A 25,774-nucleotide genomic window follows, 5' to 3' on the forward strand; every position below is an offset into this window, starting at 1 on the left:
AATTGTGAGAGTTGGGAGAACAAAGGTGGGAGGATTCTTCCTTTTATGTCTTCCACTAAAAGGCTTAGTGGGGACTTAAGACTATCAAACTGTGGTATTTTCTCTGTAGTTTCCTTGAGATATTTTTGGTGTTTTGGCCCAGTTTTAAGTGTCCAGCTATAAACATTTCAAAATGAGTCTGATACAGTACTAACATCTCTGTACAAAGGCTTGATCTGCAGGCACTATGGAGTTACTCGGGCAAGTCAGAGGGACAGCTTGTGTTTTACTTGTCCTGAGAGCTGTGAAACTCAAGGTGCTGGATGGTTAGTCTAGGAGCTCTGTTGAGCACTGTGCTCCTTCTGACACAGTGTTAAATGACATAAAGAGCAATTTCTAAAGGCAATCCAACTGCTGAAGCTGTATGAAATGCACAAAAAATAAGATTTTTATTGAAAGAGAAACCTGATAGACTATTATTTCCTGCTGACACAGACAATTATTTTCCTGACTATATCAGGTAGACCCTGTGGAAAAAAATATAAGGTGAATACACATGAGACATGAGTAATATCAGAAATGTATCAATGATGTGATAAAAATATTGTTCGATACGGATATTTTGGAGAAAACAATCTGTAAAATTTCCCATTGACAAGCTGTGTTTTTGCACTAAAACTCTTTTTTTGTTTCCATTTTCTGGAAAAATAAAATGAGCCAGAAAAAAAAAAAATCAGCAAAATCCTCTAGGTTTATATTTAGTTTAAAAATTCAACCAAAAGAATGGTGAAGCAAAAACCTTTCTGTTTTTGCAAAAGAGAAGTTATTTGGTACCAGGATTTGATGAGCCCTAATTATTAGTTCTGTGGATTTCCTGCTGATTTGGCCTGGTGTCAGAGAGCATTAGAGAAAAAAGCGGCCTCTTTTAAATTCCTTTAAGACTCTGAATAAGTTTTAAATATAAAACCTATAAATATTATGTATGTCCCTCTGCACAGGACATGGTATCACATGGGGTCGTTTAGATCAAGTCATCTCTAGAGTTTGCCCTCTGCTGTTCCCAAGCACTTTGTCCAGGAACAGCACTGGGCAGTCTCATAGAAATGATCTCCAGAGGCTCAGTTCTAGCTTCAGAAGATCAATCATCCAGCACTGCCTTGCTGTAAGTGCATGACCTCATGCTGACTCACCAGAGCCTGCTCAGCAAAAGGTCTCACAGTAACACATGCTGCCAGGAAATGCCTGTGCTCCGTGATGGTTCATCCAGTGCTGCCCACCTACCTGTGGGATGGAGCTGGGCATGGAGGGTTTCCTCCTCTCCCACTTACTGTCATGTCACTTGTTTCCCATCACAGGGCCTTTCAGTATTACACAGTTCAAGCAGTTTGAGATGTGTAATCACAAGCCTCTTTGATCTGAGGAATGTTCCTGGGTATGTTATAGGAACTTTTGCTTTATGTTTACTGACCCAAATCAATCCTAGCTTGCAAATTGAAAGAGATGGAGCTTGAAATCTGGCAAGTTGGTTTGTTTTTTTTTTTCCCTCTGAAGAGTCTGTGCTTTCCTTGGGTAAAAAGGGCTTGAGTACTGACTTTTAGTCAGTAATCAAAAAACATGATTGCTAGAAAAATGCAAAGATTTCAGTGATGGAACCCTGGTCCTTTCCCTTCTAAACAAAAGAGGCATAATGCTGGGGCAACAGTGCCCAGCCAAAGGCACTATTCAGACAGGCTTGTGATGGACACTGTTCATCTTCCTGAACAAACACAGACCACTCCCCTGAAGCCCCCCCTGACATATAATTAGTAACAGCTCAGTGCAACGAGGTAGAGGGGGCTTCATCCCTGTGGGCTGCTCACTCCCATGCCCTCTCCCTCAATATCCTGAACTCATAGGAGATGTGAATTCAGGGCTTTTTTAGCAGCCTCAGTGAAGCCCCCTGAGTTTCCTGCATCTTTGCAGCCTCACTTGTTCTCTTTTCTGCTTTAAGGTGTGGACATCTATTGACTGATGTTGTAAACAGCATTTCAAGGGTTATGTGTGCAAGGTTTTGGGAAGATGTAATAAGTTATCACTTGTAATTCTTTAGAAATGTACAGTCCCCTTTTTGGTGGGCAGATGTCGTGAAATCAGGAGTCCTCCAGGCCATGTTAAGGGAGGGGGTGCTTGGTTAAGGGATGTGTCTGCAGATCATGGTTCTCTGCCTGGCACTGCTGCTGACTTGTGTGTGGCAAACCCCTTCCCAGCTCACCCTCCTCATTCCGCTATCTGCTAGGCGCTACTTCAAATGCAGGTGAAGAGCAGATACTACGCACAGCACAATATAACACCTGCATTTTTACATGTGTCAGAAAGCTTGGTGCAGGTGCCCTGAAAATGTGGAGTTTTTTAAACAGCTCCCTCTGCTTCAAAATGTCAAGCAAACCCAAATTAACGCAGAAAGTCATATTAACCACATAAAACATATACATATGCAGGGGATGTACTCTGTTCAACCTTTCTGTCAGCAACACATCTGAAAGCAAAATGTGCTGCCAAGTCATGTATTCTAATGACCTGCGGACTTCCCCATTTCCCAGGAAGATGAATTTGAGTGTACGAGCATGGTTTCTAATAAACACACTGACAGCAAAGATGATGGTAAAAGGAAGTGCAACTTACCTTTTTTTTTGTTCCAAAGGAAAGTACAGTGACTCATGTGTCAGAAGGAACATGCTAATCCAAGACAGTCTGTGCTCTTTGCCGTGACCACCAAAACTTCTCCCCAGTGAGAGACACCTAGTGACGATTAATTACTCTTGCATGCACACAGTCTGTAGACGTATACAAGTAGGAATCAACATGTTTGTCTTTATGAAAACATGAATCTGTGATTTAAAAGCTATGCTGTGAAGTTAACTTGAAATATGAAATTGGATTTTCAGTGTCAGAGAGAGAAATGACAAACTTTATTTTTAAGGGCCAAACTCAGTGACCTGATGATGCAATGGAAGAATATGGGGGTTTGGAGGAAATATGTATTTCTCAGTTAACTCTTTTTGAGCAATTAATTGATATTTACACCAGAATAAAATTTTTCACATCTGGAGTTAACTGGGAAGAGGTTTTACCTATGGGTAAGTCTGAAACTGAGGGGCATAGAGGCCACAATAGAGTATTACGTGCCCAGGGACTTCTGTACATGAAACAGCATGATTAAAATAATGTGACTGGAAGATCTCATAAATCATCCTTCCTCACTTAAATGGAGAGTTAGAGTTCTCGGTTCTCTCTGCCCTTCGCAGCCTCCCAAGGTATCACAGTGTGTACAGGCATTATTTTCTCACTGGCACACACAGGTATTTCTCAGATGGCATTGTCTTGATGCCTCCGGGGCCATTGCACTTCTGCCCAAGTGCAGAAAGGCAGAAGATGAGCTGTGTTTCACTGCTTATTTTCCTGGCATTGCTCGTGGCTGAAGCAGGGACAATGTGTGCTGGCTCTGCAAGGGCTGCATGTGCACGCTCCTCGTTGTGTGCCCCTTTGCGCGTGGAATCATAGAATCATTAAGGTTGGAAAAGACCTCTAAGGTCAAATGTAAAGGGCTAAATATAGGACAGCTGCCCTTGTTTTAAAGTGATCTGTTCTTTTATGCGTTCAAAGCAACTCTTCTTGAGGGCATCTGAATCTTACTTGAGGGCATATGTACCAAGTCGAGGCTTTTCAGCTCATAGGACTGACATCTCTGTTTTCTGTGCACGGGGTGGGAATTTGTGTGTACAGCCACAGCAGATGAGTAGATCAGGAAGACAGAGCCATGAACCTCTTTTCCTTCAGTAGGCCCACAGGGCTGGCAAGCAAATGGAAGTATCACTGTAAATATTCAAGGAAAACAAAACAGAGTTACAACTCTCAGAGCAGTGTTGAGTGGACTATATGTTTTATAAGAGATATTTCAGGACATAAACAAGAGCTTAATGTATTAATGTACATCTTTGGAAAATAATCTGGCAGTAAGTATATCATGGGCCAGACCCTTGGCTGACATAACCTGACATGGCTCCAGTGAACTCATTCTCAGTTTTCAACAAGTTAATATCTAACATTTTTAATTATACAAATCTCTGGCCAGTATAAACCTACATGAGCTAAGGATGCCTTGATCTTGTGTGTGCCATTATAATGTCTTCAAGGACTTTTGGACTCTACAGGTGTCAAAAATGTTTTTCTGGATCATTTACCAAAATTGGGAGAATGAAAACATGCACCACCAGATAGGCACAAGGGTAGATTTCATGACTGCATTTTTCTCTGCTGTCTAAAATTCTTTAGATCTGTCTGGCACAGCTAGACTGGAGTAAATTTGGAACAAAGGGGATTTACCAACTACAGCTCTGGCTACCTCCATCTCTCATCACACTTGTGTGGGGAAGGGGGTCTGTGATGAACAGGAAGAAGCAGTGCTCAAAAAATGCTGATGGCAAGGGTGGTGGTGGCAGGGAGATTCACCACTTAAAGCCTATTTGCCTACAGTTCTGCACAGCTTCATTGACAAAAAAAAGCCCAGAGGAGCTTTCTGAACTAAGCAATGCTTACCTGCCTGTTGCCTTTCAAGCAATTAAATTATTTCTTTGGTATTCATCTAATGATTTTTTTTTTTTTTTTTGTCTCTGCTTCTTTCAGCTTCAAGGCTCCTTGAAGAGAAAGTTGGTGGTAAATCTGTCACCTGTCAACAAAAGGCCCAATGGTGTTTCAGAGAGCTCTTTCCTTGACATTAAGAGGATAAGAGTGGGTGACAATATCCCAGTGGGACAAGGTGGACAACATGTTAACAATTGCCAAAGCCAGTCAATGTCAGGAACGATGAGTGTGGGGCAAGGATCACAAAGAAAGGCCAGCAGCCTAGCAAACAATACCCATGCTAGTGGGAATGACATGTTTAATATGACTTTGAAAGAGGTAAAGAAAGAACCAGGAGAAACACTGTCCTGCAGCAAACACTTAGATGGCCAGACATCCCATGAGAACATGTTCCCTAACAGATATGGGGAAGACTCATGGGACCAAATGATGGATCTTGAGCTTCAGGAACTGTTTAATGAACTGACTAATATATCAGTGCCACCAATGAGTGATGTTGAGCTAGAGAATATGATAAATGCCACGATAAAACAAGATGAGCCATTCAACATTGACCTTGGGCAGCAGAGCCAGAGGGGCCCTGTGAGATCTCTGCAGATGGATAAGATGGTGATAAAAAGTGAGTATGCAGCAGGCATGAATCAGGCTCCTGTGGGCTCCCCACAGATGAGGCCTTCTTCTACAGGTCCAGCCTTCACTATGGCTTCCACTGCCATGTCTGCCTCTTCACCCATCCCCTCGGTGCCTCAAACACAGGTGTCGCAGGTTTCTTCTGCGTCCACTCGGCCATTGCCTAACTGGCAGGAGGTGTCTCATGCACAGCAGCTCAAACAGATTGCAGCCAATCGTCAGCAGCATGCCTTGATTCAGCAGCAACAGCAGCAGCAGAACCAGACAGCCAACTGGTCCACTCTGTCTCCATCAGGACCTTCCCCTGGACCCTTTGTGCAAGAGAAAATCCCCAGTCCCTCTTTTCGCCAGCAGCAGTTCAGCCCACAAAGCTCAGCAATGCTTGGGGTGCCAGTGAATGGAAACCAGACAAAAGGGATGAACAACTATGTTTATAAACCAACCACTCCCCAGAGCAATCCCATGGACATAATCATGCAACAGAAGCCTCAGGACCTCAACAGAAACTTTATCAACAGTGCTCAGCCACCTCTAGAGCAGCATCACGGCAACACAAAGCCTTTGTTTCACTTTAACTCAGAGCAAACAAACCAGCAGATGCCTTCGGTTTTGGGTTCCCAAAACAAGCCTGCCCTTCTGCACTACACCCAGCAGGCACAGGGTTCAGCTCCCGTGCAGCAGCCACAGCAACAGCAGCAACAACAGCCGCAGCCACAAACTGCTCAGCCTCTCCCAAACCAGTCTCTCCAGAGGCCACCTAACGTAACCCTAGCAATGCAGCAAAAAATGATGCTTCAGAAAATGCAGCAAAGCCAGCAAATCTCAGGTTTGCAGTATCCAGTCTCTCAGCAGCACAGACAGGTAAGACAAATACCTCCTTCTTTGTTACAGAATCGTTCTGGTCCAAGTGATAAAAAGGTTTTTCTAGCCTGGTCTCATTCCTGCAGGTGATGTGTCCCAGTGGCACTTAATGACCCTCTCAGCATGCACTTCTGCAGAGCTGGTGATGGCACATTTAGAATCTATTCAGGTGTATCATGGATGCACATTTAGAAGAATTTCAAGAAGGACATGCTCATAATACTTTTCTCTTCATGCAATGGAATGAATGTGTCACTGCTATATATTATGTAGATACTTGTCAGAAAGGTGAGTTAGCAGGGCAGATGCAAGTGTATTTTGGACTCCCATCTAAGTTTTCTAGCTTACAAAAATTTAGGCTCTTTTGAAAGTCAAAATTTTAATGAATTCCTATGTTATCTTAGATAATGTGTTTTACAATGTTAATTTTTATGCCATCATTTTTCTCAGGGAGGCAGGGTTAGGAAATTCTGTTTTTAGATATCTTTTGACTGATATGACAAAAAATACTGTTTGCACATTTGCTATCGTTTTGGCAAAGAAAAACTAAGATTTATCTGTGAGCTTTCTAAACACCCATCACACTTCTGGGAATATGCTGTGGATAAAATACATGCTGAGAGATGAAGGAGAAGGTTGCCACAGATATGTCTACAATTATGTTCCATGTAGCCAGCTCCCACTGTGTTATCATGAGACAGTACCCTGACAAGATCTGCTGTTTTAGCTTAGTTGTGCTATGCCGAGTGCCTGTGCACCCAGGTCTCAGATCCCAAGTTTCAGACCTGCCAATCAAAGTGAGAATGTGCAAACTTGCTGTACCCCAGAATCTGGAAACCAGGTACAAAACAAGTAAAACATATTTGACCTTGGAATGTTTAGGCAACTCTGAGTAGTTTAGGTGGGATTTCATCTCAGCATATTTGAAGATATGGAATTGCAGTATAGGTGTGGAGATAATTTGTAGATGTGAAAAAAGCTATAAGAAGCTACTTAAAAATGAAAGCCTGAGTTTTCCACGGACTCCCAGAAAGTAGCACTGTGAACAAATCCTTCCAAGCTGGAGTTTCTTCACCAAACTGGATGAACAGGTTGATGCTCTAAAAAGAGTAGATACAGTTGTATGCCTGCACACCTTTCTCCTTTTAACTCTTTTAAATTTCCTGAGCAATTAACCGTGACTTACTCCAGCAAGTCCCTTAGCAAGAGGTACCAGGTGAAACCTGTGGGCAGGTGTGAGAAATTGCTTTGTGGAAAGATGCTGTAAAATGAGCGTTTGCAGGATGCAAGCACAGTTTTGCTGTCTTATGGGAGGTGTCTGCAAGCTATTCTTCTTCTTCAGCCACTGTGTGCTCTCTTCTTAGGTGCATTTCCCCCTTCTCTTAAAAGACTGGCAGACAGAAGAATTTTAACAGTTCCTTCATTCAGCCATCATGAACCTTCCAGCAATCTGTCATCACAGGGGAGACAGGCAAGACTTCTGCAAACACTACTGTTTGTCTGAAAAAAATTTGCAAGGTCACATTCTGGAGAGGCATAAAAACATGAGAGGAACTCTGCTTGAAGTAATGTTAGCTACTTGCTCTGTGTCCTCTCGGGCTGCTGCTTAGGGAGCCCAGCCAGCAAGATGGGACTGGGCACCTTGGCCTTAGTAGTACTTGTAAGATTTACCATGAGCATAGTGGGATTTCTCACCTGTGCAGCCACAAGGTCTTTGGTTTAGGAAACTTATCCTAAGTGATATTGTAACTTTAGATATTACACCAAGGAAGGGGTTTTGCCTATCATCACAGATTTCTTTCTGCCAACTAATTTTCCAATGTTTCATGTCATCTGACCACTTCCCTCAGCTGTTTCTGCAAGATGTGGCTACCTGACCCCCAGCGCAGCTGAGAAGCTTGGAAGCTTTTTAGAGACAGATTACGGGGCTTTTGCAGTAAGGATGCTGTTTTTTCTATGCTCTAGAGAGATAATTGGCTGTTTTTTAGAGATCCCTAGCAGTTGTTCCAAAGTGGTGATGAAGTTCAGAACATCAATTATGTCTCTCTCAATTAAACTATTTTGTAGTTGCTGGATACTGAGAAATATAATTGGCCCATGAATTACAGGGTTTTTAAAAGGTTTTAATGTAACTGTTTACCTGGCAGTATATATGAGTCCTGTGGACCCTTTAGCACCTGCCTATACTTGCAAGAGCCCACCAACCCCTTGGACAGGGTCTGCTTGCCACATAAATCTAGATATTAAATCAAGAGGGAGGAGACACTGCTAGTATTATCTTCCAGTAAAGACAACAAAGGTCAAAGCGACCTTGTGGGTCGACTGCTGCTGATTTTACAAAATGGGGACATAACCTCATTTAGGCTGCACAGCCTGCTTTCCTGAAGGATCATCTCCCACCTCTGAGTATTTCTACACATCATTAAAAGTAATGCATGATTAATTACCAGCATTTACTAATTAACTTCATAATTAATATTTATTTTGCTCATGCTCCATTTCTGCTTGAGGAATCAAGATTTGATTCTGCTTGTTATCATTCAACTCCTCCTCAGATCATTACAGGACCATGTCACAACTCACTGCAATGCTTTGTAGCTGGTAATGTGAGGGCACATTCACAAAGGATTGCTGTGACACTGCCATCAGAAATCACTGACTGGAACACTGTAAGTTCACCTTTTTAGCAGAACTAGCTCACCCTTTGGATTTTTTTTGCTCCTCAAGCTTTAAGATCCCCAAAACCCATCTGAGCTTGGTTTTATCAGTCCAAACCGGTTAACTGGAAATGTAGGGCTTATGTATTTCTCTGCTTGTCACATTCCCTTTGTGTCAATTGAAACAAATGTACAGAGGGATTTGCTAATTAGATGTCTTTTGCCTCTAGGGAAAAGTCATAAAAATGATGGAAATCATCTTGGTTTCCTGGAAGGTTGATCTGAATGAAGGGTTGGTTTGCCTCTCTCCTTTATTCTCCAGTGTTCTGGGAAAGATTCCTTTCTTTTGTCTATCTGAATGCAACATACACATAGTCATGAAAAAACTCATAGAAATTCAACACTCTCTTTGTTTAGGAAGTACTTAGAAGCTCCAAATTCTATACAGGTTTAATCAGGTTTGTGATACTTCTACAGAGCCTCAGCTGAAAATCTGTAACTGGGCTTGGGTAGAAGTCTAACTTTACCCTTTTTCTCACCCAGTCAGTGAGAGATGCTTCTGAAGTAAGACATAAGATTTTTGAACTGAAGACTTGATGTTTTTAACTAGTCCAAGAAATACCTCACACATTTTCAAAGTTTTTGATCAGCCATTTTATTTGTTGAATAAGATCTATTACTTTTCTGTGAAGAAGTAAAAAAATAAAAACAAAAACAAAACAAAAAAAACACCCCCACAACAACAACAGCAAGAAAAGCTTGTATCTACTAAATAAAATATTATTCATCCCCTTCTGGTTTTGACCTAAAGCCAAATTAAACTCAAGGATTTCAAGTTGAATTTTTCTCCAATTGTTTTTATTCAACTTCATTTGCTCAAGGGAAGGGAGAATAGAAGGCTGAGCTCATGAGAACAGGAACCCTAAGAGAGCAAGGCCACTTCATCTGCTACATGTGGGCATGTGTCCTATTTAGTCTTGGCTTTGAAGGCAAGGATAACACAAGGGATCGTGAGAGCTTCACCCTCCACTTTACATGAACAACCAGTAGTCCATATTTTTAAGGCTCTGGATACATCAGTGTAGATACAACCCACAACAGTGTTTGCTTGTGGAAAACTCAGGGCCTGGTTAGTCCTTGTTCTTTAAGAATTGCTTTGAGGATGGGATCACCTTCTCCTTTTTCACATCTCTACACTCTTTTTCAATAACCCAAGAATTGTGATTAGTCACAGTTGGTGGTGGTGGTGGTTGCCCTTACTTGTCCTAATTGGAGCACACCTTAGATCATTTTCTTTACTGGAACTTAACAGGCTCCTTTTATGTCCAATCAGTCTTCCTTCCGACTGAAGAATGAGCAGTCCCTTCTCCAGTACCAGCTCCTAGCATGTTTTCCCTGTAGGATTACTGATCAGCACTGCACCAAGGGATGTGCCACCACAGAGGAGCTCCAGGTACTGATGTGACCCCCCCTTGCAAACCATTCAAATACACCATCCCTTCCACTGCCCAGAGCTTAATATGCATTCATCATCTGAAATATCTCCAAGGGACAGAGGTAGTATTTCAACTAACCTGGCAGTTCTGCAGAGATCCTGAAACAGATTCTCCTCTCATTTTCTCCAGTGTAAGCCCAGGGAAATTTCATTTATTTTCAGGAGAGTGTAACTGAACTCACAGCAGGATAGTTAGAAGCAGGATATAGGTTAGAAGCAGTTCTACCTGTTTGTTTTTTTTTTAAGCATGGGTACCATGTGGATTCAATAAAAAGTATCTGTTAAACTTTCAGATAGTTAGCGTGCTATGTGAGGAAGAAGCACCAGGACCAAAAGAACAAATGTCTTTTTTGACATTAGTTATAAAAAACTCTTACCATTCACTGCTGAGTAGTAATTTACATTTCTAATTTAGCCCCTGAAATTTCTCAAAGAAAATGTGTCTTCTTTATTAAAAGAGTATTTTCCTAAACCTCTGTGTTTACACTATGGAAGAAAGGAAGAACACATTTTGGTGAGGCAACCTCTCTCTTTTCAAGGGTGAAGGAAGTATTTTACAAATGTTTGTGAAATGAAGAGAGAAAATGTAGAGTAGCTTTTGGTAATGGGTACAAACCAGGACTTGAATTTTACTTAGATCATAAATGACAACGATTCCAGGCTTTTGGAATCTGTAATAATAGAAACTGTTCCATAGTGTAAGAAAATAACAATGTGACCTTTCTTTCAAAGCTCTGTATAAAAATAATGTTTTTGACAGCTCTTCTTGATAGCTCCATTTTGGTCACATTCCCTTGTACAAGGACTTCTGAATTAAATATTCTGGATAAAAACTTGAGTATGTCCCAATAACCACCATCAATTGCAGGGTCATAGCTGATTTATGAGCATGAAAATAGAGAAAAAATGTTGTAAGTTCCTGTATTGTCATTATGGACAGTTTTGTTGGTAGTGCCTTATATCATTCATGCTCAGTTTGCTGAACAAAATACATACACAATCCTATTGTGGACAGTCAGTCCCTGAGGATATTGTAATTCAAAGTTTCAGAGACACCCCAAGTTCCATAAGGTTTCTTGAACTCTTTGCATAAAGCATTTACACTGGAAGAATAGTAGGTTATTATCCATGGTGAAAGACTTCTTGGTTGTGGGATTTGGGAGGTAGATGAGACAGCTCCTGGCATGTCTTTTGAACTGCTTTTTGAAGATACTTCCATGAAGGTGCCAATGAAAAACATCATTGAACTTCCCTGGGTGAGTTCTTTGCTAATGTCAGCACACTTGAAGTCTCATTCATTATCTATTAACATTGTGAAAGTGCCTGGGAGGTCTACTGAGAGGGCAAAATGTAATTCCATGAAGGACTGCATAAACTCAGATTAAAAATGTCACCTGTTTCAAAGGGATAACATTGATTTGACTTCTGTAAGATCAAAGATAAGATGTGTACTATGGAAAGAACTTGATGGGTATGAACTTTTCCCTACCTGTGGGTTCTCAAGATGTTGGTTTGAGAACTGCAGTGATCCAAGAGACCCTTCATAACTCAGTCAGTTGTCTTGGTTGTGGGGGGAAAAAAAAACTGTTGGAGACAGAGGGTACAGTAAAGTTGTTAGCTGCTTCAGCCCTCTGATTGTACTCCACCACCACCTGGACAGCATGGGCTAGGGAAGGAAAGCAGGGGCACAGCCAAGGTCCTGAGTGTGTACATAGAAGATGAGGATGGCTGCAGGGAACAAATGGCAACTAAGATCCACAGTGCTGGTGGCTGAGATTACAGTTTACAGGCCCAGGGTGGTAGTGTAAAGTGAGAGGTCATCAGCAAATCAGGACATGAGCTTGTGCTTATTAGATTAACTGGAAAGGAAGTGTAACAGGACAAGTCTGAGATAAGAAACTGTGAAGATGGCATGCTAACCAGAAGAAAAGGGGCCAAGGATACTTCAGGTCTGATTCTCTGCTAGGGAGCTAGTTAGCCTGTCTTGATCTGTGAACTTGTCCATAAAGTTATGGTGTCCACCAGGGCTTCTTACCTGGCTGAAGTGAGGATTCCTGCTATTGCTGTGCCTGCATCTGAGGCCAGAGTCAAGCCCTGAGTCAACTTCCTGCAGGGATTTTGGAAAGGCAGCCTGGAAAAACAATATAATTCCACAACCATTTAGAGCTGGCATGGTGAAAAACCCTTTCCTGTAAGTTTTTACTTGTTTGCAGGCAATTTATGAATACCTCGAGAAGTCAAGGAACAAAAAAAAAACATTAACAAGCCCCAGTTCTCCCTAGAGTCTTCCTATTATTTTAATTCCCCGAAGTGCTCAAGAGTGCTTAGTCCCAGTAATATATCTCTCTAGGGGTTCAAAATTAAGGAATATCTTAATGGCAAATATTTATTCCTCCATTCAGCCACTTTTACTGCTGGTGTTTTTATGGTGAAGACCTGCCCCAGGCCACAGATGACTGTTGTTAAGACAGCAACAGACCTAGTAATGTTCCTTTAATGTGAGTTTTCACGGGTGAGTTTACCATTTGAATGTGATGCTGTTCCAGAAAATCAGCCAGATGCTCCAACAGAACTATTCCAGAACCATCTGCCTGCTTCATTTGCTTGCATGCCTGTTTCTGGTAGTGTGCACACACAGTGTAAGAGACAGGTTTTGCCCTGAAGAATTTATAATCTAAATAATCAAGCCAGCCAAACCTTGAGATGAAGGAAATCTTACTGTATATTTTATATATTCTTGTGTATTTGGGAAAAGAAATAAAGAAGGAAGATGTCATTCAAAGCCGTTACAATCAATCCACTGGAGTTGTTGGATACGCTTACCACTGCAGAAAAATCCTCTGACAGATTCTGGAGTTGAACCAGACCCAGTGAATCAGTAGAAAGCACAGGAATTGAGTAAAAGGAGCGATATTTATCTCCCTCTTTATCTCATACAGAAGAGCAGTTGGTAAAGGAGTGAAGCACAGAGTGAGTGAGAGTCTGAGGGTAGGAAGAAGCCTGGAAGGCAGTAATACAGAGTACAAATTGGGCTTGGGTAAGAGGGAATGAGTGAGAAGGATTGGCAGCTCGGGAGGAGGAAGCTGAGAGTGAGTCTGGGTGCAGGTAGAGGAAGGCAGGACATCTAAGGCAAATAGTGTGGGAGAAAATGGAGCAGGATAGGAGCTACTGATACACAGGGGACAAGAACCTACAGTCTTTGCAATGGGGAAGTGTAAGATTGGTAACACTTAAGAACTGTTTCTGTATCCTATGCCAGGAATAAGTGAAGGAGCATAAGGACTTTGTGTCCTGTAGTTCCCAAAGCATCTGCAGGAAGTCTTCAGAACAGGGCAGGAAATGCAGCCCTGAACCTTTCAAACTGCCAGCTGAAAGGACACACTACGTATTGCAGGCCATGCTGTTCATCCTGCCAGTCAGGGAGACAGAATAAGCAGCGTACTTGTCGCACTGGGAAGCAACTAATACAACCCTTTCTCTGGTTTTCTTCCTTCAGGGGACCCTACAGCTCCTCCACCATCTACAGCTGCTAATGTAGCCATTGCATAACTAACTTATAGAACAGAACAGAATACAATATATAGAACAGTTCAGTTGGAAGGGAGCTATAATGATCATGTAGTCCAATTGCCTCACCAAATCAGGGCTGACCAACATTTTTATAAGGTTTAAATACCTCAAACACTGACAGGCTTGGGCAATCAACCACCTCTCTGAGAAGGCTGTGTCAGGGTTTGAAGTTTCTTCCTACCTTGCCAAAGATATACATGAGGAGGAATGAGGGAGATTGGCCTTCTCAGGCCTTCATAAGAAGCTGTGTAATCCACCTTGGTTGAAATGTTCCCTGTGATTGACTGATGCCAAAATATTTGCAATAACCAAGGTGTGAAAATGAGGAAAGATGGTATTTTTGTGGATCCAATTTGTTATGTAACTTGTATGAGGGAGAGGGACTGTGAGGGCTTTCTGTAATTCTGTGAAGATGGTTTAGATGTTCTCTCACAGACTTTTCTTTTTCCAGTCTTTTCTATAATTTGCAGTGGTTGCAAGCCGGGCCACAGCCCGGCTCCAACTGAGTGATGAATTACTAAAGGATTTAGTGCTTTGGTTCTAGTTAGAAAAGCATCCAACTTTATCCATTGCAGAACTAGATTTCTCCGAAGGACTGTTAACTGCAGTCCCAGCTAAAGCAGGTTTTGCTGGGGTGACTCCAGTCTTGTCTGGTTTCAGCTAGAATGGGGGGAAAAAAAAAGAATTACTTTTTTCTTTCCTACTGGAACTGGTAAAAGACATGGGAAGACAGAGGGATTAGCAGAAGTATTGAGAGCTTCACAGCCTAAGTGCAAAACAGAGTGGGAGGAGGGAGGGTGGGAGCAAATTCTGGCTATCCATCCTTAATCCAAAGCCGCCTGCTCCTTCCCAGGCTGTACTTCACTGTCATACACTTGCAAATTCACTCCAGGAATGAAAACAGACTAACTTTAAGCTTGTTCCCAAAGCTGCAAATTTGTCCCTGCTGGGTGTTAATTTAACTGCTTCCAGGGCACCAGGATGTCTACTGGTGCTCACTGGGCTTGCTTTCCTCTTTTTTTTTTCACACATCTGGTGTTGTGAAAACTTCCAAGGCACCACACAGGAGAGTGATGAACTGACCACTTTTAACCCTTTCTGCAGCATGCTAAGCATGCTACCTGTCTCTCTTCATTGTTTTCTCCCTGCAACACATTCCATGGGCCTCATTATGCATGGGATCCACAAACATTAAGTGGGTCTTATGAGTATTTCACAGGCTGAGAATTGAGACTCTTCAGCTCCATCATTCTCTGTTTTTCCTGTAAACAAACCTAACTTAACAGTAATAACTGGACTTCAAAAATTTCCAGCAGGAAGAAGTTTATTTGGGGCAGGGAAAGGTTTTTTCCAAAATACTTCTTTTTCCGTTTGCTTTTATCTAGTGTTGCCACCTCCCAGCAGGGAGGGCGTTCAGCGCAATAGTTTCACTCACATTATGGCAAGTGGTGGCCTTTTCCTGTTGGTTTTTGATCGCTGCCATTTGTTCACTAATGGCATTAACTGTTTATCTGCTGCATCAACTGAACCAGAGCAAATCCAGAATAATCTGGGTGTCTCATTTCCAGGCTTAGCTGTTGAACTCTGCCTGGCTTTTGACACTTGGTTTGCTTTCTTCTGAACAAGTTGTTTGCATGACCGGCTCACTTGTTTCACTAACATATTCCTAGCAAAGGCATACAAACTGGCTTTTTTTATCTTTGGCAAGGGCTTCCTAAAAAAAAGCCAAAGGTACTCTTCCATTTTGGCCTGTTGTGCCATGCCAGCCTCGTGGCACAAGGAGCGTGTAAAGTCCTCTTTTTGCTGTCTTCCTCTCAGCCTATCATTACTGTGAATCCTGAAGCTCTCATCCTGTGTTTCCAGCCCACTGACTGTCCCTTTTCAGCCCTCCTTCCTCTTCAGCACCCAGCTCTTGGGAGCTGAAACAGCATTGAGAAATATCTCACAGCCATGTGGGCTGCTGAACGCAGTGAGAAAGCAGCAGCACAAACCTGCGTGTCTATGCAGGAGACCCATGTGTGCCACAGTCCTTGATTTTGGCACCTTCTCCTCTTCATGTAGGGCTTGCACTGCTGAGTTTATTTTTAAGAGAAGTAAATAACTCTTGGTCCACAAATTACAGGCTTCCTTGGTAAACGTGAAAGCTAGTTCATAGGCTAAGTACAGCTGTGTTGTCAAAATCTTGTTTCGTATTTGAAATTCTATCAAGGCCACTCGTCCTTTTCAGAAGCACTTCTTGGTGGGCCAAACTCCAGGGCCTCAGGCTTTTAATCCTTCAGAAATGCTATCTGGAGTGCTGGACTCACCATCTGAAAATACTAAGGAAATTGGCTTTTTGGAGGTACAAACATTCATCTCTCTATTAAAGCCTGATATTTTTAAAGCTGCAAAGTAGGACTTACGTGTCCATAGCCAAATTATTTATGCAGATCTAGAGAATGTTCATCCAAAAACCATATAGCTTTAACATATCCACCTCTGTTTTTCTTCTGACAAGTTTTCCAACCAGTGTACCTAGTAACCAGTTTTGATATTGGACGTAAGTAAACTCAGGCTGGAAATTAACAGCACATTCCCAATTGTTTGGCTTTCCTGAGGAGTGCGGTGGTGGCCAAAAATCTTACTGCTTTTAAGATAAAATTTAAAATAAATGTTAGATATGTCATAGCTAGGCACTCAGTTTAATAATGGGATTCTTTTCTGCTCCTCTGCTTTCACAGCAAAACACAAACTAGTCCTCTGACTGGCACCTCATATGTCCCTTTCTTTGTTGGAACCAAGTGGGGATCTGTGGACACCACCTCTAAGTGAAGTAGATGTTCCATGAGACACCAGATAGACTTACAGGCATTTATTTATTCATTTAAATATATGGTCTGTTGTGAGGATATCTTCCCTCTCCTCTTCCAAAAGAATCCAAATAAAATCAAAAGCTAGTCAGTTGGTACAGTAACTGTATATAAATTTGCACATGAAACATTAATTAAAGTCAAGCTGTGAAAAAATTTAAAAAGCTAAAAGAATTTCAGACATTTGTGTGAAGATCATTGTGCTTGATACCAGGGAATACAGAAATGTTTGGACTGTTTGCTCAAATGGGCACAATGTTAATGAATCATTTTAATCACCTTCATTATGTTCTTTCAAACAGAGGAGACTACTATACAAAACCAACCCTGACAAAAGCAACATATAAAACCCAGAGGCAGTTGTGAGGCTGCTAATTAGATAACTTTGTCTTGATATTTGCATTTGAGCCTATGGATCTGGACAACATAGTGTATTACTCTCAGGGCAACAAGCAAACAAAGGACTGCTGCCCCATATCCTCTCGAATGACGTTTCCACGGTGCCTTTTGCTCTCTCTGTCCCCCAGGGTAAATATTTGGAATAGTCATTATTGTGCTTTTCCCAAATTTTTCTTACATCTCTGGTCTTTTTGTGGCAACAAAACCATGCAGAAGCTGGAATTATGCTATAAATGTTACTTAACAAAAAAAAAAAAAAAAAAAAAAAAGAAAGAAAAACAGAATGCCCAGATTTTGTGTTATTTTAGCCATGCAAATGCTACAAGCAAAAACTAAACCAAACTGAGTTCATGCACAAATATCAGTAGGAACAGAGATAGTAGTGATAGCAGAAGTAATGAAATTATGTAATATATGCTAATTGTTTTTTACACACTAATTCATCCATAAAGCTTCTGTGGAGTGAATAACTATTAACTGTTCTTTAAAGGTTAAAAATTGAGATGGTGAGATCAACACTTTTTTCTAACACAGCTGGTAAAGTGTAAGCATTTACTAGACATGTGGTGCTTCTAAAAAGGTCTCTTCATACAAGGTGGCTGAGTTGAGGAGAGATGAAGTAGATCAGTATTTGTGAAAACAGTCCATCAATTGAAATGCATAAGTATGGCTTTAATTTTATTATTCAAAATAGGATTGGATTCAGAATTAGCATAAACTTTGAGGATTTTGTAAAAATTTTTCAAATTAAAATGTTCTGACTCAGAGCTCCCCTGTTAAAACTTTGGACAGGCAAAGATTTCTACAAATTTCAAAGTGTTTTGAGGAAACTTCCTTTTAAGGATTTAGAGGTTTCAGCAGCCAAAGTGGTCAGAATTTAATTTCATTAATATTTAAATATGTATGGCTTAAGCCATTTAAAAAATTCATAGGTTTACATTCTATGCTGAGGGAGGCTGTATCTGTTGATATTCGTCTATGATGGAAATGAGCTCATGCACACTACAGTAGAACCTCAGCACTTCACAAATGACAAATAGATGCAAGGTAAGAGCTACACTTTAAATGTAGAGCACAGCAGAAATTGATTTCACACCAAAGCTTCTGAATTTACATCTCAACTACTTCATATATATCTATTTACACAAAAGTGATTTTCATGTGTGATGGTGAAGAGGGCAACTCTGTCTTTTTTGAAATGTTAATTAAAATAGTCTTCATAATTGCTGTATTCCATAAGCAACAGTTTATAATAAAAGGTACATTTAAATATTTTGATTTCCTAGCCAATGCTCTCAAATATTGGGAGGAAATCTGGTTTTGTTCCTTGTTCAGACTCAGGTCTGCCTTTTCTTTTGTCATTGGCTCAGGGTGTTACTGAGTTCCTGTGAGAAACATTCTGTAGTGAATGAGAAGGAAACAAAGCCTGTACTCACCTCAAATTCCTTTTCCAGTTTTGTTCAAAACAGTGATGTAAAGGGCAGGAGTAAGTGTGGTAGAAGTGGGAAGTGTGCACACAAACACACATGTACATACACAGACATCCTGCACCTCTAGGTATTTGCATCCCAAACAACCTGTGGGTCCATCTCAGGCAACATTGGCAGGGAAGAAACATCTTCCTGCAATTAATGTGAGACTTTTCAAACAATGAGTATGAAAGAGGACATGTGGCCAAAGATCATGAGTGACTTGGGGAAGACAAACTGGGAAGAAATAATCACTGGCTCCCAACAGGAAAGTTGTAGACACCTATTGATACCATCAGGCAGCAAAACAGGCAGGAGGAAGGCATCTTATCCCTAATATCAGGGAGCACTTCCTGTAGGCATCTTTCCTACACAACATGGTGGATACAAAAAGTCAGCGTGGATTGAAACCTGAAGTTGGGCAAATTCGGAAGAAATATTTATGGAGGGTGGTCAGAGAATATGATGCAAAGGCAAAGCTGCACTCAAAATGCCTACATGGCAGAATCTGGAAGATATGTTGGATACAGTGCCAGGACATAGTGGCTCTGTTCCTATAATCCATCTTTGAACATCTCTTGATGACTCTGAGGGTGACCACTGTTACACACAGTTCTGTTTGGAGCCACAGAAATAAGGCTGCTTGATCATTGCAGAAAAGATTACTGATACAAAGTGTGCCAGAAATGGTGCCTGGTTTGGGGGAAATCCATCTCCCCCAAAGAAGTTTACAGTCACCTGACCTACAGACCCTCACTGTGGCAGTATTTTTTTTTTCTTCACTTGCTTGGTCTCAGGTTGACCTGGCCCATTTTGGCCCAGAAGCCCCAAACCTTGTGAAAGTGGATGTAGTCTTGGCTTTTCAGCTGTGGAGCAGGCACAGCGATGTGATCGGGAGTTGCACCTCTTGGAAAGTTTTTTCAAAGGTGGCAGCTCTAGGAGAGCTCAGCAGCCCCAGAAGTATGTGCACACTGCCATATGTGCTCTTTCTGCTGCTGTCTTCAGGGCAGGTTTAATGACTGCTTTCACAGGCTGACACAAATATCCTAAGGAGCACAAGCAACAGAAGGGAAATGGTGATTTTCAGCCGTTTATACCTTAACCAAACTGGAATGGCATTTCATGGAGGAGCCAAAAGCAATAGTGTCAAGGCCTTGCTTGCTTCCATATGTTTCTTGCAAGAAATGAAGGAAATTAGATTTATAAACTAATTATTGCAGGATCCTCTTCAAGTCTGCTTTTTGCATTAAGTTCAAAAGATTTGTGTTGGGTGATCTGGGGAAATAGTGACAACAAAACCCTTTACTCCTCCCTGCCATCACAAGTTTTTAGGCAAAAATTTTGTCTATAATTCTCATTCAGTAGGAGATCCCCTTGATATCATTATGACCATAAGAAAGAATTTTTAATAGAAGAAAGCTTTAATTACATCTTCAGACCACTTCAGTGTAACAAGGACTTAGTGTTAATAAGAATCAGGCTTTAGGTGTTCCAAATGCTCTTTAAAAATAACATAACAATGTGCAAAGTAAACTCCAAGTTATTAATTCAAGAGTAGTATGAGCAGCAGCAGCAGTAAAGAAACCCAATATATCCATCAATCAACACTGTGGAAGCCTGTTTGTTTGCACTAGTTAGAGAGTGATGAATAGGTCCTCTGTGTAAAACATTCAGCTACAGTGTGAGAGGGCAATAAATTATGTTTGTTAATTTTATACACCATACATATAAAAATCACTAAAAATTGTCACTACACTGAGATGGTGACTGAAAGGTTTGGTGCTGTAGAACCTTTACGCAGTGCTTTTTCATCTCCACAAATGAAGGTCTCTGGTATTTCCTGCATTTCAGGGAATATGATATAAAAGGCCTGGAGGAAGAATTTTACCTACTAATTGCTCAGGTTCCCAGCTGCCTCACTGAACTACTCTTACCTAAATATGATGCTTCTCACTTACGCTTATAATCCCCATTGCCTCAGCAGTCGTAGGAGAGACAGGGACCTCCAGGGAATGAGTGACTTTGTCCCCCAGGAGGTGCCAAGAGGCTTACCCTGCTCTGGAGAGGCAGGTGAGGTGGATGGCCCGTCAGAGAGGTGAACAGAGAGGCATGAGCTCAGCTGTGGGGCCAGCCTGTGAGCACTGTCCTGGCCTCTAAGCAACCGGAAAGGAGCATTGCGAATTTGGTCCCTAGCTAAGGTGGAGAAGAAATTTAGACCTGGGCAGCCAGCATAGGCTATGCAGGCACATTTACCTGATATTTCACAGGCTGCTTTTCAAACCCAGGGTCAGTGGGCAAAGTCTTTTAAGCCCAAGTCAGACTCCTGCAGTTTGGTTGATCTTTATCTGTGTGATTCTTCCCACTTCTGGCTGTGCGCTTTGGCCAGGACAAAACTTTGCACACACACACTTCTGCTTCTCAGAAATTTTTCCCCTCTAGCCAATCTGGTTGACACTGTGTAGTGTATATTGAAGAAAGGTGTGAAGTCTGCAATAGCAGTAAATAGTGCAGGCAGAAGTATGTTTGAGTATTTTTTAAACCATTGCCACAGAGGAGAAGTCAAATTTGACAAACCACTTTTTGGAAGCTTGCTTTGCAGCAGTGTGTATTTCCCAAGTCATGGCAGCAAGAAAATGAGTCTGATGCATGAGATTGTTGCCATGTTATTAAATGGCAGTGTGAAAACTGTGCTTACTTTCATGGGAATGAGGTTCTTTGCCAAAACGAGATGCCTCAGCTTCCCCATGGGACTTCATCCTAGTATGGAAGGAATGGAGGGAGCTGCTGTGAGCGGTCAGAGAAGATAGCAGGAATGATCATGTGCATTTGTGGCAGCCTGTTTGTAAGGATGGAGGAGCAGCTCCACCCTTGGTGGCAGATGCAGCAAGCCTGGCACAAGGTGAGGCTGACAGATCTGCCTGGCATCCCTGCCCTCACATGCCAGCAAATATTCCCCAAACCGCTGCTTGCTCTTTCCAGAGCTTGGGTGTTGCGCCCACTTATACCTGGGTGCAGATCCAAAGTAATCACACTGAAACTCACTCTCACATGCACTTTTCAGGCTGCTGTGACAGGGTAGAGTTCAACATGCAGACACAAGGCAGCACAGCACGGCATGGCACACTGGACAATCCCTACAGGGGAAAATCAGGAAGGCTTCACTGATGGCAGCACTGAGCTTCATCCCCCAAGCTACACAATAGAAATAAATGTGAAAACAAAACAGTTTTGTTTGATTTGTTAAACACAATTCATTTCAACCCCCCTGTCAGCAAAAAGTAATTTTTTCCCTAGCTATTTTTATTTTATCAGAAATGGGGAAAACTCATTAACACTAGTATTTTGAACTGTAGCTTAATAGAAGGCAGACTAACACAGTTCATTAAAATATGCATGTTTGATGTTTGAGGCAATGTTTGCAGAAATCCTTGGGGAAAGGATACTGTGGAGCTAAAATGATGTTTTTCACAGCCAAATGGCGTAATCTCATTACCAAAGTTTTGTGATGAAGATGAAAGGTACACTTAGTAATTGCAAGGGATAAACAGTTTTCTCTCCATAACTGCCCTTATTACTCATGGATAACAGATCCAGTGTGGACTGTTACATTTCCTTCTCCTCTTCTCTTCTCTTCTCTTCTCTTCTCTTCTCTTCTCTTCTCTTCTCTTCTCTTCTCTTCTCTTCTCTTCTCTTCTCTTCTCTTCTCTTCTCTTCTCTTCTCTTCTCTTCTCTTCTCTTCTCTTCTCTTCTCTTCTCTTCTCTTCTCTTCTCTTCTCTTCTCTTCTCTTCTCTTCTCTTCTCTTCTCTTTTTTTCTTTCCTTTACCACCCACCTTGCTCATGATTCACCAGCAGTTTCTATGGACTGGATGTAAGAAATGAGGGAAACTTCTGTTCTCCTATTTCATGGCAGAGGAACATCCTGAGGAGGTATATTTGCAAACATTTAGTCTGGTGATGCAGATGTTGCCCGGGGGATAAAATGTTAAAAACTGAAATTCTTTTCCGTGATTCTTCTCTAATAGCTTTCTGTCAGGCTGCTCAGCACACTGCTCTGCAACCTCTTCCAGCTGGTGTGCCCACATTATTTCAAGGAAATCCACTGACCCAGTACAGCAAATAGAAACCTTGTTTTCCTTAGTTATCTTTTGACCCTCAGAAGTAATCTGTGGGCTCCTGGGCATCTGATCTTATGCTAAAAACAGGATTTAGGAGATCTGAAGGAGAAAGGGTACATCTGCCAGAAAAGTACAGCTCTTCTAAAAATTTCTCTGACCACATTGTCTTTGGAGAGGGGAAAAAGGGTCTTTATCTCACTTGCAGGATATGGGAAAAATCCTTTTTTGCCTTTAGTTTAGTGCTGCTGTAGCACTAGTCAGAGTGGGCGTTGGGCTGTGTTCTTACACAGAGCTGAAATGAAACCGCACAGTCAAAGCACTGGACCCGAGTGTGATCTGGCAGACATGAATTTTACATGTCCTGGTGGACATTTTGTTGGGTACCTACTGGCAGCTTTGGTTCAGAAAGAAAGATAGATTGCACTGTGGGTTTTTTTCCTGCTACTTTACAACTAGCTTGTCATATCTGTAACTGAGGCCCTTAAATCAGGAACTGACACCATTCCCATGTCCTAAATGATTATATGACCCTGTAGGATTGAGTGATGTGTTAATCTTTCCTAATTATACTATAGTGTATCTCTTGTGTTCAAACACGGCCACGAACAGGGCTGGTTCTGCTCCCATGGATGTGGATGGCAGGAAGCCAGCTGGAGCTGCACCAGGTCCCATTTGCAGCCCAGTGACCATATGATAGGGGGGAAATTGAAGAGCTTAGGTTCATGGAAGACGCAAGAAAAAAGATGCTACAGCAGGATGAGATCTAAAATGATGTTTTGAATGTTCTGTCTCTTTTGCAACATGATTCCTCATGCAAATTTATAATTTTTATGCAATTAAAACTAATTTCTGTTATGAAAGTGTGTTTGATTTGCTTGTACGGTTGACAGCTAATAAAGCTGTGTAGAATACTCACACACAAAACCTCTCCTCCTAGTGGGAAATTTCACTTTTTACTGAAGAAAAGGCATATTTCCCTTATCATAACCAGAGAGGGAGGATGAGAATTTATTCTTGTTCATCTTGTTAGTGGCTGTAACCGAAGAACTTTACATAGGCGATCGAAACATGTTGTGTCATGACTTAAAGCCTTGACTCAGAAATGTGTGATTTCTGATGCTGCCACGGTGACCATGTACAAAGGCATAAATTAGTTGTAGAAATCACAGTCACTCCTCCTTTCAAAGCTCTCCATGCTCCCAGAATGATATGAGAGTGCCAAAGGGTCAATAAAGAACCCAGACCCATGAAATCCAAATACACAGTGGCCTGCCCCACAGTTCCACGTGGGCCAGCACAGCAGTCCCAGCTGCAGAAGTGGGTGGTTGCTGCCATTCCTTCTCCTTCTTGCTGGTCACAGAGCTGGCTAAAGCCCTGGGGTGGACACATCTCTGCTGTCAGACAAGCACTATTATCAGCTTAGTTTCTGTCATTCAGCTGCACAATGCTGCCATCAGAGTGACTCCTGTCAGCATACAGCGAGTCTCCACTGGACACAGTGCTGGGGTGTCTGCTGCAAGAGAAACATCCTGCTGTGGGCAAACCTGGGAGTCCTTCTGCCATCCTGAAGGAGCTCTGGGGCATTCCATGGTTATATCACCCTCTCCTTTACACAACAGAGGGATTTGAAGGTATCCCAACATGTGTCCAAGTCAGCAAATGTAGGGGCAGTCTTCCCAAGCCCTCAGCATGCATGGTAGTAGCCAGATCTCCAGAAGTGATTAGGAGCTTCTGAGGCTGTGCAGTGGAACTGACAAATGCCTGTCTAGGACCTAATCCTGCTCAGATCCACAGGACTCCCCACTGGAACAATGCACTGGAACATTGTTCCATTGATCACTGGGTCACAGCACCTACAGCATCTCATCAGTGTCATAGAGATGCCCAAATTTAGCCCTCACTAGTCTCATGAGCTTCTGTGTCATGCCTTCCTGGAGGCAGAACTCCATTTCAGGGACTGTGGTGGCCTCTGCCATATCTCAGAAGAGCCCATGCTTGGCAGAGTTTCTTAGATGGATTGTGATCCCTCAAGGCCTATCTGCACAGTGGGCCAGAGGGTCTGGGACAGAAAACAAGCCCCAGGGAAGCTGTGCTGCTGGGGGTGGGCCTCCCTGTGTGCTTGCCTCCTCCAGCAGCCTGGTCAGAGTTGGTGCTGTGAGCCATCTCTGTGACCTGGGTCACTGCTTTGAGCCTCCTCCCTCCATGTGACTCAGGCACATGACCAATACACTGGATGAGTCCTGCGTGATTCAGCTCAGCAGAGCTGCTAATGATGGAAGGGGCGCCACATGAGAGCTGTTGTGTGTTAAAAGGTTGCAAAAATGAGAACTCAGACAGTACATTTTTTTCATGAAATTGCTTAGGCAAGCTGGAGGTCAGGTATTCTAGAGCTCTTCGCTTGACAGCTGTCTGTCAGATGCATGTAAATTGATTTTAGCAGTCAGCATGCACCTGCCATCTCCACCTTTTCCAAAGACTTCGGTGCCAAATGTCAAAAATGGGGGATTTTGAGACTCTGATCCAGAGCTGCTGGTGGCTGTCACCCTAGGTTTGATGTTGAGTAGCTACAGTTTGAAAGGGTGGATGAATGATTGGTTCATGTAACTGAGAACTGCTACAGAGGCGTTAGCTTGCAGGCAGACTGCTTGCTGCTGCCTAAGTACCCAGTTTGGACTGCACTGAAGTCCCTTCAGAGAGAGGTTTGGACTATTGACTGATTCCTTCAGCTAGAAAAGTTCTGTGATCCAAGCTGACAGGAATCTTGAAGTTGAAACATAAATCAATTCCAGCCCTTGGCAGCAGGTGTCTATCAAAACATGATACGGTCACCTCTGGAAGGAGGAGTGACTCTATCCCTTCTAGTTAGACTGAGATCTGTCAGAAGCATAGGAGGAGAAAAGTAGGTAAAATAATGGAGCAGGAGAATAAAATGAATGTCTGTTTTGTCTAAATTTCCATTTCCTTTCCAGCTTTTAAAGTTTTTGGGGGAAGACATCAAAGATAAGCCTTTGGCTTTATGTAGCATTATTGTGATATTCATTTTGAGTCCAAGTGTCACTGGTTATGGAAAGAGAAAAGAAGGGAATGAAAAAGATACCTTCTTACTCAACTGATCAGTCCCTGGTGTGC

General features: G+C 42.1%; 1 protein-coding gene across 1 annotated transcript in view; it reads left to right on the forward strand.

Moving 5' to 3' along the window:
- The window catches only part of MAML2 (mastermind like transcriptional coactivator 2), a 205,531-nt gene that overhangs the window by 139,917 nt on the left and 39,840 nt on the right, over nt 1-25,774 (forward strand). The window contains exon 2 of the mRNA XM_084200866.1: nt 4,642-6,090. Within this exon, the coding sequence (XP_084056992.1) occupies nt 4,642-6,090 (1,449 nt within the window). The remainder of the gene's footprint in view (nt 1-4,641; nt 6,091-25,774) is intronic.

The sequence above is a fragment of the Fringilla coelebs genome (genome assembly GCF_963513975.1).
Source record: "Fringilla coelebs genome assembly, chromosome: 2".
NCBI lineage: Eukaryota > Metazoa > Chordata > Aves > Passeriformes > Fringillidae > Fringilla > Fringilla coelebs.